We start from the raw sequence: 16,329 nt of genomic DNA on the forward strand, positions 1-16,329 counted from the left end.
TGTGTGACTTTGAACACATCCTTTCCCATTAGTCTCCCCTCCAACAATGTAAAGAATGGACACCATCTGGGAATTCTCAAATTAGGATTCATGGATAGATTCAGGGGATCCATCAAGTTCCAAAGGATAACGTATAGGAATTTTCTTTTTTTAATTGACATTTTCATTGAGATAAATTTTAAATTCACATGCAGTGTAAGAAATAATACAGAGATGTCAGATTCCCAATGGTAATATCTTGCAACACTGCCAACACAATATCAAAACAGGGATATTGATAGTGATATAATCCACCTTTCTTATTCAGATTTCCCCAGTTTTAAATGCACTTATCTGTGTGTGTGCTGGTGTGTGTGTGTTTACTGCTATACAATATGGAATTATTTTTATTCATGTGCATTTTTTTTTCTGGGGAAAGGCTCTTAGCTTTCATCAGATTCTCTCCAGTATCAGAGATGCAAAAAGGGGTTGAATTCCCAGCTCGGGAATTCTAGAACATCACACTCCAAACCTCTGTAGCTTTCTGTTCCAACAACCACATTTAATTAGCACTGACCACATGGCAGGCATAGGGATACGTGAGGGGGGAGAGGTGATGAGAAAGCAGGGAAAACCCAAAGGTGCATAAACACAGTCCACTGAATTTATGCTCCAGCAGAGGAATGCAGACAATCTGACAGGTAAACAAATCATTTATTAAACATGTACAGAAGAGGAAATGCCTTGTTGCTTGGGGCAGCCTGGGAAGTATTTCCACAGAAGCTGATCCTTGCGCTACATCTTGAAAGATAATCCAGAATTCTTCAGCTGAGAAGAGAAGAACTAACTGTTAAAATCATTCCCTCTTAAATTATATCTATTCTAGATGTTTTGAAGGAGACATAGGAAACCATGCCTACATTTGTTTATTCTACAATGTTAAGGTGTCAAATTCTTCAACTCCCGTGTGTTGGTGTTGAGGCCAAGGGATTTTTTCCCCCTGAGTCTATTTTCCACTGTCTTGTCCAAATTGGATACCAGATCCTGCCTGCTTCGCTTGAGAAAGGCATTTTATCTCAGGCGCCTTGATCACATCAGAGCTTATATTTAAAGCATGAGTGATGAGAAGAGACCGCAGCTAAGTTCCTGGCTCTGTCCCAACCCTAGATGCACCCAGAGCGCCCCCCTCCTCTCCAAGGGAGGCTCTGGACACCAATGCTATAGTGGTTGGTGGGAGTCAGAACTGGCCAGAGCCATGAGCAAAACATGTCTGCTCTCCAATCAATTCTCCTATCATTGGGGTCTCCTTTCCCACAAGGGCTCGTCAGAAACCCTCAGGGGCTAGGCTCAGACACCCCTCAGGGGCCTCTTTCTCTGTAGATTGCAGGTTCCACATCAGGTTATTTAGTTCCCAGTACTATTCTCAGGGAGATCATTCTCTTTGATGGAGCCATCCCACATCAGGGAGTCCAAGATCCTACTATCGGGGCCACCCTTTGAAGAACCCCCTAGAAGCCCGATTCAAGGCACCACTTCTTATGACCTCTGTGTCCTCGTGCAAGTTATTTAGCCCCCTAAGCCCCAGTACCTTCATCTGTAAGGTGGGGATTATAATAGTATAATCTGCACAGGGCTATAAGCTTTAAATAAATTAATCCGTGTAAAACTCTTAGTACATAACAAGTACTCCATTTACTAATTATTAACATCTATTTTTATAATAAAATTATTTCTGAGTGTAAAAGAATTAATGATCACTGTAGAATATTTGTGAGCCACTGACAAGTTTAAGGAAGAAACAATCACAACATCCAGGGAGGAGTACTACAATCATTTTGATGTATAGTTTTCCCAATTTTGTGTGTGTGTGTGTGTGTGTGTGTGCATACGAGACTCATGGGAAATTAAAGACTGGGTTCATATTGTGTATGTCTGTTCTGTAACCTGTTTTATTCAACTGATATGAGTATTTTCCCACATAAAAACTTTTAGAAAAAAGTGCTTTTAGAAGACTACAGAGCTTTCAAGCATATTGATGAAACCCAATGTATGTAACCGCTCCCTTAGCTTGGTACTTAAGATTGTTTCCTCTTTTTATATTTTTGTGATGATAAATGTCCTTGTTCGTAGATTTGTGTGGGCCTCCCTGTTTATTCCTTAAGCTAAATGCTTAGAAGTGGAATGATGGTGCCAAAGGCGTTTTGTTGTTTTGTTTTGTTTTTTAACTGTCAGGTACACAGACTTGGATTAACCATAATCCTTGGTTCATGACACATAATTGGTATTTGATGACCTGATGTTGTTAATTTGGGTGGTAAATTCATTACTTTTGATAATGTAATCAGGACCTGTGAATTCACAACTCAAAACAAAGGCTAGGACCTCAACAATAACCGATATTTAACCATAAGGTCTTCCACCCCATCTCCCCGTGCTCCCCACCCAAGGGAACCATCCTGAATCATATGTTCATTTCCTTGCTTTTCTTTTTATGTAAATTATTACTCTATCTGTAGATATCTCTAAAGAGTAATTTTTTTAAATTGTCCTTAGCTTTATAAAAAAAGATATCTTGTAATATTTCAGGACCTTTTTTCACTTACTGTTACTTTGCTATAAAATTCAGCCATATCATTGCTTTTCACTGTAGTTCATTCTGACTGACGTAAAACACCCTACCGCAGAAACGTACCATGGTTTATCATCCATGCTCCCCCTGATGGGCAAATGCATTGTTCCTAAGCTTTAGCATTTGTTCACACTGCTGCTATGGACATTCCTGTAAATGTCCCCGGCTGTACAAGAGTTTGTCTAGGGAACCAGTCTGTAGTCCCAGTAGCCTTAGAGGAGAGACCCACATCTGGTATACCATGGATCCAGGACATCGGGTTGTTCCAGGCGGCTGCATCAGTCTACCCTCCTTCAGGAACACGTGAGAATGCCGATTTCCCCAAAGCCTTTCCAACTCTGAGGATCACTGAAAATGTTTGACCATTTGATAGCAAAACATAATATCCCCCTGCTGTTTAACTTGGTGGGAAGATACTGACTCCTCTAAAAGCTGAGAGAGAAGAGACTTGGCTTAGAGAATTGTTCCCAGTCTGATAACTTCGGTGCAATTTCCCCAGTGGCTCAGTTGCGTTCCCATGTCCTAAAAGAGGTGACACAGTTGGAAGGAGGGAGTGAGGGGGGCCAGGATGGGAAACAAGCCCAACTCAGCACAGTGGGAGCTTGTCTCCTGCTCCCAGCTCCGGCCAGTGTCAGATCACTCCTTGATGAAGCAGGCATTCTCTCTCCCCAAACCCCCGCCCGAGAATAGCCGGGATAATGCTACCCTTTGTTATTTGAATTGATAAATTTAAACCTCTTTCCTGGCTCTGCAGTAAAAGAACTTTCTATTTTGGGCTTAGTGACGTAGCCAAAACCAAGCAGAGAGCAGCAGTCTGCAGCACGAGTTAACAGTTTTTCTTCAAGGGAGAGAATCCACAGGCAAACAGAAGGACCTTCCAAAAGACGTTGTCTGCCTAGCAACAAGCAGCCTATTCACCTGTCTTTCTGCTGACAGATACATTGCAAGGTTCAGAACTGAACACCACCTAACCTTCAGAGTAAGCTGATGAATTAATCTGAACAACCAGGCTTCTTAACTTGAATCAATTCTCCAGGACTTCATGGATGCCACTCAGTATACCTTAGTGCCAGATGAGGGATTGTGAGGGGAGTGTGTCTTCAAGGGGAATTCTAGCCACCAAATATTAAACTGATTTGAGGAGTGCCTAAAACACTTGCCCAAGAATATACTTTCCTCTGCTAGTTCATTTCTCTGCCAGAAACCCCCAGAATAACATAGGGACCTGGGTCTCAAGAAGCCTCCAGAAGTACAATAGCAGCCATGTTTAGAAGAGGAGCAATATATTTAAACTATTGGCACTTGTAAACACATAAGCATGGCCTAGAAGACTGGGACAGAGGACAAGTAAGTTCCCCCACTCTCTCTTGTGTCAAACTTTTTCTGATGGGGAGTTTCAAACATGCACAAAAGTAGAGACATGATATAATAAACCTCCACGTACTGGTCATCTGGCTTTAACAATTCTCAACATGTGGCCATCTTGTTTTACTGGTACCCCACCCCTCCTGCATCTCCATAGTAAAACCAGTTTAAAGGAAATCGCAGATATTTCCATATTTAAATACTTCTGTATGTGTTTGTAAGAAATAAGGACTCTTTTTCCAATAACCACTGTATCACGTCTTAAAAATGAACAATAATTCCTTAATATCTAGTATCCAGTCAGAAGTTAAATTGAGCTGATTTTCCTGTCTCTCTGTAATGGTTTATTCTAATCAGAAGCCAAACAATGTCATTTGTATTTTTTGATTTCTCTCTTCTGTCTCTTTTAGTTTATAATTTAAAAAATTTTTAATTTATAACAGTTTCCCCTCTTTTTTTTATTGCTCTATATTTTGATGTTAAAGATCATGAATCTTCTAGTGACTAGTGCTGTGTAACAAACCACCCCAAACTTAGTAGCACACAACAACCACAGTTTGCAGTGCACATGTAGTCTGTGTGTCAGGAATTCAGAAAGGGCACAGTGAAGAGACGGCTTCTCTTTGCTCCAAGTCGTCTGGGGCCTCAGCTGGGCAGAGTCAGAGTCTGGTGATGACTTCACACCTGAAAGCCAGAAGCATGGAGGGCTTGTTGACTCACATGTCTGGTGTCTGAGTCTGGGGTACTCTGAAACGAGGACTGCTGACCAGGGCACCTACCCATGGCCTCTCCGTGTGGGACATGGCTTCCTCACAGCATGGCAGTCTCAGGACAGTCAGGTTTCTGACATGGCAGCTGAAGGATCCAAGGGTGAGCGTTCCAGCCAGCAAGGTAAATGCCGTATCATTTTTTCTGATCTAACCTCAGAAATCACAGTGTCCTTTTGGACGTGTTCTGTGGGTTGCAAGTGAGTCACAAGCTCACCTAGACTCAAGGAGAATTGAATCAGACTCCACCTTTACAGGGGCAGGGGCAAGGTTCCAGAAGAGCATGTGGGATGGGAGGTAGTGTTGCTCCACTTGGTGATTGGAGAATCAAGCTTGCCTTTCCTACACCAACGAGGAAAGAGATTGCAAATAATGGAAACCTAACAGAAGAGAGAAAGGGGGAAGTTCATTTGTCTGCAGGGCCATATCCTACAGTTGTGTAGTTGTGCCCTGAACAACCCAGAGGTAAGGAGGGCTGAAACCCAGCTCTACCTGCCACACCTGTGCCTGGCTGCACTGCCAGGAAGAGGTACCTTCCCTAATACACATAAGACACCATATGGGGAAGAGGTGTTCTGACTGGATGGTAAAAGGTCATTCAATCTGACTTACACTTATTGGGTTCCTATTGAGGCTACTTTGGAGAATATTCGGTCTTCTTTGGTTTAAGCTGCACACAGACTGTTGGCCAAGAAATGTCTCAAACATGGTGCTGGGTTTACTCAAATATGTTTTTTAAATGGTGCAAGCTTTTAGCATCAGGTACTTTTTGATTGTATTGGTCTAGAATGTCCTAGACCTATCTTTGAAGAAGCCAAGACACTGTGTCCCAGTGACCGAGGGCCCAGTCTGACCCACCTACTGCCAGCCTTGGCTGGACACAGGAGTTATATGAAACCAGTCCAAACAGAATTAAGAGTTTTCTTTTCTTCTTTGCAGTCCCTATTCTTCATGATCATAACTTGTAGAATTTGAATAAATCCCTATGGAAATAAATGCTTTCATTTCTTTATGTTTATGGCTATCAGGAAAATAAAGTTATATAGATAAGGCAAGGTAATTTCCAAGGATTTGGAAGGACCAGGACAGCGTCAGACATCCCTGAGTTTGATACGAGCAGGCATGTTATAAGGCAGCTCATACAAGTCCAGATACAAATCTCAGTAAATGAAATTAAAAAGCTGTACTCATGCTGATCGAGCCATACTGGTGGTCAACAGTTGGGTTGAGGAAAGCCTCAAATGGCAAGGCCCAGGGCACTTGATTTTTGTTTTAACTTAGTGTTATTCACACTTTTCAGTTCATGGCACATTATACTATAACTTGTCCATGCAAGACAGTTCTTTAGTTTTAAGTATGTATGCATGTATTTCCTCCTATTCTCACTCCTGTCCTTCCCCCCATCCCTGCAGAAACAACCTTTCTCTTTAATTATACTTTTGGGTTTGTATGTGTTCATGTGGAATGTGTGCTGTTGTCTCATTTCCATGCATTTTCATTTACATCAACAGCACTGTGTTATAAATCTCATTCTGTGTCACTCTTTCCACTCCACCCTATTTTTATAAAAAATTTTTTATTAGGAAATATTGGGGAACAGTGTGTTTCTCCAGGGCCCATAGCTCCAAGTCATTGTCCTTCAATCTAGTTGTGGAGGGCGCAGCTCAGCTCCAAGTCCAGCCGCCAATTTTCAATCTTTATTTGCAGGGGGGGCAGCCCACCATCCCATGCAGGAATTGAACCGGCAACCTTATTAAGAGCTGAGCTATCTGGCCGCATCTCTGGAAGCTCAGCAGCAGCTCGTTGTCTTCAATCTAGTTGTGGAGGGTGCAGCTCACTGGATCATGTGGGAACCAAGCCCGCAACCCTGTTGTTCAGCACTCACTTTCTAACCAACTGAGCTGTATGGCTGCCTCCACTCCACACTTTTTAAAGACCTATCCACCTTACTATATGCACATCTGATCCCCAATCCTTGACCGCTGCAGAGGCCCCACCCTAGGACTCACCACATTTGGCCTTGCCACTCCCAGGAATGGGCACTCAGTGCCCCCAGCTTCCCACCACCCAAAACAGTGCTTCCATGAGCAGCCTCATGTGCACCCCATTTGGGACCCATGTGGCAGTCTCTTTAGACAACTCCTCGTCTATATGGTGTCTTTATGTAACTTAGAAAAGGCACCTCATTCCTCCTGGAGGATACAGCCCCACAGTAAAGCATAAGGCTTGACAAGGGGGATCTCAGGCTGGGTTCCAGCCCCTACTCACCCTCTCAGTTGGAGCCTTGCTCAGGGAACAACCTGCAACTGTAAGAAGTGGCCCAGCCAGCAAACCTTCCCCCATTCTCACTTTCACTGGGTTTCCACTATCTGCAACATCACTCCTGCTTGGTACAGGGAAGGGTATCCATTGACCACAGAAATCTCATCATAGGATATGTGTATACTTGTGACCACGCAGTGCCCCATTGCTCGAGCACTTTATACTTGGGCTGATACAGTCTGTGTGAGCACCACTGCTTGGTTATGAGGTCCACGGGAAGTGGGGAGTCAGGCATGGCTACAACACATGGGTGGTAGGCAGAGCAGACGTGCCTGCCTGAGGCCAAGGCCAAGGGCCTAAGCACTTCACTCGCTCACTTTGTCTTGGAGGAGGCAGAGAAACACCTTTTCCCTTAATGCCGCTGTCACAAGACACAGGTGAAATGGCTGGCCTCCTGTCCACAGGGCAGCATTTCTGAGGGGCTTAGCCACAAATGATGGACATGTGTCCCTGAGCCATGCTGCCTTTGTACCTTGGTGAGCACCCCTGTGACAGACCCAAATAAGAAGAGACAGTTCTCATTCAAGGTCAGCTGTCCTTAGATTCATTCATCCAGGAGAGCTCCTTTAAACAGGTCAGGTTTCAAGTCCATCAGAAATGCTTAGTGGCCACTCAGATACATCTAAACCCTCTTAAGATAACTGTGTGCAGAGGTAAATCAAACACCTGAGGTATAAAGAAAGCTGTTATTCTCATGCTGATGTTTTCTCAGTTGTCAAACGAGGATAATCAAAAGAACTTCTAAAAGGAGACAGAAGGCTTAACTTATGATTTTTCAGGAAAGAATCAATGGAATTTTCAGATTTCTGGGAGGAAGGCGGATCCTAGCAATCAAACAATTACTGTATTTCTGGATTGTGCTTGTGAATTTCGAATTACACTTCAGTACTTATTATAAGCCTGGCTGACAGTCAATCATGCGACGATGTGATCCATACTGAATAGCACTGTCACTACCGGTATTGTGTGCAATTGAAAATAAGCGAGGAATGGGGCTTTGACACAATGCAGGGGAACAAAAGTACAAGTCGGTTGTGTGCATTAACAAACATCAGGGTCTGGAAAACTGACCACAAAGTGAGCCTGTGACACAAAAACCGTAACTTAAGCTTGGCATTCAGAAAGAGGAGCAAAAGTTAAAACCTGGAGATGACTGCCACATGACAGGAAGGATCCAGAGGTTCACAAATGGCCTGGCTTCTTCACCCAGGACAAGGCATCCATCGTCCAGTGGGGCCTGACTTATCCTTCTCAAATGGCTCCAGCATGGCTTCATGCCCTTCCATCCTTGTACCAGAAATACGTCACCCCCTCTGCGTCCTGGAGACGCAGTGTCTCTTGGTTAGACCCCTGTCCCTTTATCCTAGGAGTCGCTAACTCACATCAGTGGCTTGTCGATGGTCCCTTTAAAGATGTCTGGGGTGGCTTCTACTCCATGCAAATCCAGAGTCAGCATCTCTTCCTGCTGTGTCAGCCCAGGCCCCTGGTCTTTTATCGTTAAGCATAATGGAGACCAAGAGTAGATTTTAAGTGCTCTCACCACAAAAAAGAAATGATAATTATGTGACGTGATGCAGAAGGTAATTATTTTGCAACATATAAGTGTATCAAATGAACACATCATACTCCTTAAACTTACACAATGCTATATGTCAACTGTATCTCAATAAAGCTGGGGTGGGGGGGGCGCAGAAACAGAACCACATAGACCAGAATTGGCTCCTATAGGTCACTGCGAGGTTTCAGGTGGGATTTGGATTCTCAGGCTGCCCTTCCAAGTCTCCCTCCTATTTGATTCCAAGTTTGTTTATTTGTGTATTTTTTAAGTTGGATTTGAAAGTATCTTTCTTCTAAGAGGCTCAAGGCTCATAAAAAAATTTAGAGGAGCAGTACTTAATAATGATCAAGAAGTTATTGTGTCACCAGATGACTAATCAAGAAGAAATGGGCCCAAATTAAGACAAGGGAGATTTGAGTTGGCTCCTGATGAAATCTTTGACAAAAGAGAAAACACAGCCTGGACTAGGCCATGGCAAGAGGATGAGAACTTCATCTCCTTCCAGAGACCTCTGAGGAACAGAGCAGAAGACGTTGAATAGTCTAGCCTCAAGCCATGCCTGCTTACAAAGAGGAAAAGGCCAAGGTTCCTTTTAGATCTGGTAACACTTCAGGAGAGTAGCCAGATGCCCTAGGAAGCTGAATTTTTTATTCTTAATAACTGAACAAAACCTATTCCTAGAGGAAAAAGGAGAGCTTAGAGCCTGTCTAGGATTCCAAGAGCTCAGATTACCTACTCTATATCTACCCTCCCTGGAGCGTGGCCCTGGTTCACTTTCATTTTTTTTTTTTTTTACCACTTTTAGGGGGCCAAGGGAAGGAGAATCTTAAACATTAAAGTCCATTTACTGGAAGAAACTTTCAAACAATCAAATAAATCTTGCCTGTTGTATCAAAGCCATATTTGTCAATTATCCATGCAGAACTACTGTAAAAGGTTTCTCCTAAAGAAAACTTCCCAAAGGAATTGAACAATGCCAGACAGAGAAGAGAGAGACCACTGCAGTTCCAATGAGCTCCTTAGAGCTCTGAGCACAACCAGCAGCTCCCCAGCTCTTGTCAGCTGAGGCCCAGCACATGCATGAGAAAGTTTCCCTCTGTTGCCTCAGCCAACAGCGAGGGAATCCTAGCTTCACATACCAGGCTCCTTAAGCAATAATGAATCGGCTTACTTCCTCCTTGATTTCCTAACCAAGAGTGTAGTTCCAGTTTCAGTGTGGAGGCCAGAAAGGGCTGATGACGTCACTACTTCCCCAGAGCGGTTCACTCAATTATCTTAGCAGGTTGCTTAAGGGGTAAGCCACCTCCCTAAACTTTGTTTTGAAAGCCCAACTAGAAATTATTGCTCTTAGACGGGGCATTCAACCTATCCTTTAATTCTGATCAGACTAAAATTTTCAAAACAAATTCCAGGGTACCTCTATATAGGACGTGGGGAGTTGGCCAGCAGTCCTAAGACCAGGTTTCCTGTATGAGCCCTGCTGTTAGTCCCTGCACATTCAGGGCCTTTGAATAACCTTTAGAGTGACGCTATGACCTTCCCCAGAAATAGCATTTTCTAGAACTCTATGCTAAAAGAGAAGGGGCTGCAGCTACTGCAGAATTCTGGCATCAATTTCACCTACTCAGAAGAAATGCCGTAGTGCTGCAGCCACACCAATAAGACACAGACCCACTTGGGACTGGCCCACAGTCCCCATTACTTAGGAATGAATTTTGGAACAACCACTGGGTCCCTGGAGAACATGGCTGCCATCCTCATCCCCATTTCCCTCATTTTCCCCTCCCCTCTACCCTGAAACTAGATTATTTCTGTTTTACAGGGAGACACAGTATGATGTATTCATTCCCTCCAGCTTGAGAGAGAATTACTGTTGGTGATTGAATTGAACTCAGATGTTTCTGACACATAAAATATTTAGATAATCGCCATCCCTTTCCAAGCCTTGTGAAAAACATTGGCTTACACTGTTTGATCTCTTATCGTTAACATTTTATTTTATCAGTCTTGAGAAATCACAGTACACAGGCCGTGGAGTGAGGGGCTGTTACATGAAAAGTCCTGCTATGGTGAGGTTATTTATCGAATGGGAGAGACAGGCCGGAAGTGAAAAAACTCTAGGAATACAGATAAAAGGCACCGGCAAACGCATAGGAAATGAATCACAGGTTATGTAGGCTAGGAGACAGGCGATAAATTGAATAGTGTGCTACGCAATAAGAAGCGATATTACTAAAGGGAAAGGGATTAAGAAGGACAAATTGCCAGTTATAAACATAGTCACAGTTATGTAAAGTACAGCGCAGGGTATATAGTCAATAATTTGTAATAACTATGGTGCCAGATGGGGACTAGACTTATCGGGGGGATCACTTTGTAAGGTATATAAATGTCTCACCACTACGTTGTACACCTGAAACAAATATATTGTATGTCAACTGTCATTGACAAATTTTTAAAAAATTTTAAATAAGAGAAATTACTGGGCATGTGTCACATGCGGTGTCATGTGGGGTCTCAGCTCCCGCTCCCCACACAAGAACACAGGATATGGTGAGGCCAAAAAGGAACACCCACGGAGCCATAGGTAGGGAAGTCATACCACTATGGTCTCACTGGAGGCTGGAGTCACACGACGTGCGACCTGTTGTCCGCTTTGCTGCCAACTGACTGACTCTCTGACTTCCTTCGACTCTCCTCGACTCGACTCCCCAATGTAGCCGCGGCAGTTATATTAGTGGCCAATGGCTCAATGGTTACAGCTGACGGCCAACTAGCCATAGCTGACGGCCATCTACTACCCGAGCCAGCACCCCTCCACGTGAGGCCAAGAGCCTGGAAACTGCTCTCTGGGGCTCTGTCCCCACAGCATGCACATTTTTCTTAGAAACAATTCATCATCAGCATTTCTCCTTTTTTCACTATAATACTGCTTAGTCTGGCCCTCTACCTAGACTGATCATTTAAAAATGATGTATAATTTCAAATATATACAAAAGTCGGCCTCTGTAAAGCTAATAATTATTCACTAATTTATATAGTGAAGAGTATAATGACCCCTACACATCCATTATCCAGCTTCAACAATCATCACCTCATGGCGATTATTATTTTATCTGCACCCCCACCAACTTCCCCATTCTATGCTATTTCGAAGCAAATCCTGGGCATCATATAATTTCATCTATAAATATATAATATGTATCTCTAAAAGATAAAAACTCCTATTTAACATAATCACTCTCACACTTGAAATTAATAATTTCATAATTTCCAGGTGATCATGTTTTAGGCAGCGAATGACAAATACTGACCAGTGGGGAGATGTGAAATACTGCCATTCCCACAGGTTCTGCGGTTAAACAGACACGTCTCTAGCTTTGCTGACAAGATGCCAGAAAGTGGGTGATGAGCTCTCACAGTGAGCCTAGTTTTTATTATTTGTTTAGTCTGCACTTCTGGATAGGGAGTCATGGGATGAAATCCTCCTAAGAGGAAGCTTAGAGAGCCTGCCTCCTCATGAGGGATTCCCTTTGGACAAGTAGAGACTCCGTGTAATTAGTCAGTGTCATGGCGTCCTGTCACACGTTGCCTGAGAGCTACCCACACAGCTCGGGAATGTGAACGAGCAGCACGGGCGGGGGAATTACCTGTAGATCCAGAATGAGCAGAAGTGATAGCCTGGGAGAGTTGTCCAGTGCCTAATTCTGTCGGTTTCTGTTTCTTTGGCAATAGTTCAGGAATTTATTGGATATGTAATAACAGTGGCATTGAAAAGGGTTAGAGGAGAAAGAAGACTCAAGTAAAAAAAGGGGGGAAGGGTTGTTTAAGGGATATATACCAGCTGTCCCCCCAAAAAAGTACACATTTTAAGAGATGTTACCTATGTATTGCTTTTCAAAGTTGAATTGAATTACAGTAGCAATGTGTAGTATGACGTTCACTCAAAAGATGGCGTTGATCAAATGAATGCTAGCGTCACCGTGCGACAGGCAGGACAGTCGAAGAAAACGGCGGAACACAGTTGTTGTTCGAGGAGCGCAAGACCATTTTGGGGTGGTATTTGAAACTCAAGCACATTGTGGAAGTACATTGACAATGGAGGCGTGAGTATGCGACAGAACCTCCAACACGCCTAACAATTGCACGCATTCGTGATAAGTTTGAGACACATGGTGCTGTGTGTGATGTGTATGAGGGAAGATCCAGAGACCTTGCACAGCAACAAGTCCTGCTGCTTCTGCTGTGGTGTTGGAACAGTTTACACGCTTGCCACCAAACAGTGTTCACCACAATCAGAATTATCTGGACCCTGATGGTAACCACCTTGAGCACCTCTTGTAATTGCAGAAGTCAAATGTGACTTGTATTCATCTTTTGTTATCAGTATATATTGAATATTACAATTTTAATGGTTTTTCCTTTCTTAAAACGTATATACTTTTATACATTTATACATGTGCGCGCATACGCGCGCGCGCGCACACACACACACACACACTTTATATTCCTTTGTAATGATTGACAAATGTTCCTGTAAGAGTGTTACATAAACATAAGGTGGTTTATGCAGTTCCCCAAAATTTAGGTGCAAATAATTCTCTAAACCTAATCCTATTTTTAACGCTTTCAAATAGAGCACATTTTGTAAAGCTAATAATTACTCCCTAATTTATGAGCTTTGTGAGTCTCGATTTTTGAACATGTTTTTGTTCCTGTTTTTCTTAAAATGAAACAATCCCAACTAGGCTTACAGGAGGAAGTCACATTTTCTTGTGTCTTTTCACTCCTGTACCACTGCTGCAGTCACCCTCTAACTGGTTTTGATGCCTCTCATCCTTCCCCTTCCCACTGAGCTGTCTTCCTAAAGCACACATCTAGACCTGATAGGCATTTCGTGCTTCCATCACCTTTCAAAACCCCCCCAATGCCTTAGTATAGCATCCCAAGTTCTCTGAAATCCGCCCCTGACTTATTGGAACCACCTTATTCCCCACTGCTCTTCACTCTCCACATACTCCATTCTCCAGCCATCAACCATTAAATGTTTTTAGAACATGGTCCATGTTTTCCCAAACACTAAACCACTGACATACTTCCTAGAATAAGGGACAATATAGCATGTCACACGGGATCGCATCTTGGCTCTGTCAACTACCAGCAGTGTGACTTTGATAAAATCACTTAATCAGCCTGAGCCACAAGTTTTTCGGCTCTAAAATGGGGATGATGATAGTACCTTTCTCATGTGGGTAACTATGGGTAACTCATGCAGTTGCTAAGAGGATTCAGGTGGATTAAGCAGGTCAAATGTTTAGCACAGTGCCAGGCATATAATACACATCCAGTATGTGATGGCTCTTATTTCAACCCATTAAGGTCCTTCTATCAGTCAAGGGACAACACCCCTTGATGCCTTTCCAATTCCTCCAACTGAAAGACATTTTTCCCTCCTCGGGGATCCCAGAGATCTTCATACCTCTTTCTCAGCACTAACTACTTTCTGACATGTATTACTATTATTTAGATACACCTTTTCTTTGTTCCACTTTACTGAATCCCACCATGTACTAAAATGCCATGGGGAATAAAAGATGAATAAAACTTGGTTCTCTGCCATACAAGTGCTCACAAGCTAGTTAGCAAACAGACACTGGCAGCTCAAAAACAATTCAGCAATGTTCGTTAATAAAACTGTGGCTCATTATCATTATTATGATGTTTTGCTTCCCTGAGATTCTCTTTTACAGAAGAATCTCAAAGTATGAGCTAGATTTTAATCCAGGGACCATTTCCCCTAGTAAACAGAATTTACCTCTTGAGAGCAAATACAGTGAAATACAATTGAACGTGGCTGAGTTTAGGGGACTATCAAAGAAAAAGTAGTATCGGTGATGTTTGTCAGATTCAAATGATATGATCAAACTATGACTTCCTCTGCTCCCAAAGCTTTTGCCAAAATAAATACACACTGTTGGACCTAAAACATGGCACAAGGCTACAGCACATTAGTCTCCTTTTCCTGATGATGATACAGTTGTGGTGTACATTCTTGCTGTGTTTGTAATTCAAGGGCAGAACGAAGGGTGAAGGCTGCATCCATGCTGCCTCTTCTAATCCTGCCTATAGAGGTCAAGACCACAAGATCAGTGACTGCCATTGGGTTTCAGCTGCAGAAAGCTGGCAGTCCTAACTGCTGAAGTCCTAACTCTCTCTTGTACTAAATGATGCTTTCAGTCAGTGCCAGGTTCTCAACACCAACAAGACTTCAAGTGAGACTGCTCAGGATCCTGCCTCACCCAAATACCAGAAGATAACACGTACAACACCTACTAGGGCAGGAACAATGCAGCTGGACAGCATATTTGGACCATGACCATGGGTACATGTCATCAAGATGCTTCCTTATGAAATAATCGTGCAGGGCTGCCAATGGAAGAGGAGTGGCTTGTTCTCCTGGGCAGAGCTCACCGGCCCCTTTCTCTTCCTGCCCTTTACGCCTGCCTGGCTGAGCACTGGGACCTGTGGCAGGACTCGGATGGTTTCCTCACTCTGTCCCCAGAGTTCTAGCCCTGTGGGTAACTGTGGGAGAGGAAGCTTTATTCAATTATGGGTGATTTTGTGTTTCTGAAACATATTCAAAAGTCAAATGTGTGGTCAAACAAGGGGCTTCAATGTTTTAAGGACAGTTCACCCCCAGAAAGCTAAAAACATTAGAAAATCCATAATTACAGCTCACATTTTAATCACGGAATCAGACAATATATTTCTGGCATTGGTAGATATTCTTTTCTTTTTCCTTCACCGCTGAATCTGTCAGCTGGCATGTGAGGAAGAGTCCAGAGGAGGCTAAAGACTCACTGCTCTTAGTACCCCTAAGGAGCTCGTTGTCTTAACAGTCTCACGTTCATGAGACCCATGCTTCTACTCAGCATCAGCAGCCTTATTTTCCCACTTCAAGTACTTCTTATTTTTACAAAAAAAAAAACACACAAAGAGACTCAAATAATCAAATTGTCACATAAGCACTGTGTGCCAACAATAAGAACCCTTTCAAGACCGCACCACGGACCTGGAGGAGGATGCCAGATTGCAGGAGCCCAAATGATGGGTGAGAGCCTGAAAGGAAGACAGGTGGACTACGGAGGAGGTGTAAGTACAGTGAGAACAAATTTAAATGCGTGAGAGATGAGGCTGCTTGTCCTATAAAAACTACCTTCGCATAGCAATTAACAGGTTACAATCTACTTCCATGTAACATTATCTCATTTGGTCATCGCCTCACTCTTCTGTCTCATCCCACACCCTTCTTCAGTTTCAAGGAAGAACAAGGATAGTGAGATGACAGAAATCACTATTTGCGTAGCATGAATTATTAGTTAATAAAGAAGTATTATGTCTTACTTGATGTAATAAATGTTTAGTAACTGCATAACCATCCAGTGGGGTGTTAAGAAGAAAGGTATGTTAGAGGAGGTCTTTACACAGGTCTATAAAAGGGACAAAACCCAACATTATTACAGGTTAAATGATTATCAGTGATGGACAAACCAGGCATTGGTGAAAATGGCTGCTGGTTTCTATAAGCCACCTGAGGAAGTCTAGATTCTCAGCCCATCAATGGAACCAGCAAGCTGTCCTTCACCCACAGTGAGATCCCCACACCTGTTCAACAGCATTTCACTCAATGCCTTGCACAGAATAGCTCA

The 16,329-nt window shown here is 43.1% G+C and overlaps 1 protein-coding gene across 1 annotated transcript in view; it reads right to left on the reverse strand.

Annotated features, from left to right (window-relative positions):
* Positions 1-523: 523 nt before the first annotated feature.
* CDKL3 (cyclin dependent kinase like 3) overlaps positions 524-16,329 on the reverse strand; it is a 60,274-nt gene continuing 44,468 nt past the window's right edge. The window contains exon 13 of the mRNA XM_081035303.1: positions 524-807. Within this exon, the coding sequence (XP_080891429.1) occupies positions 775-807 (33 nt within the window). The 3' untranslated portion in view covers positions 524-774. The remainder of the gene's footprint in view (positions 808-16,329) is intronic.

Source organism: Rhinolophus hipposideros, assembly GCF_964194185.1.
Source record: "Rhinolophus hipposideros genome assembly, chromosome: 23".
NCBI lineage: Eukaryota > Metazoa > Chordata > Mammalia > Chiroptera > Rhinolophidae > Rhinolophus > Rhinolophus hipposideros.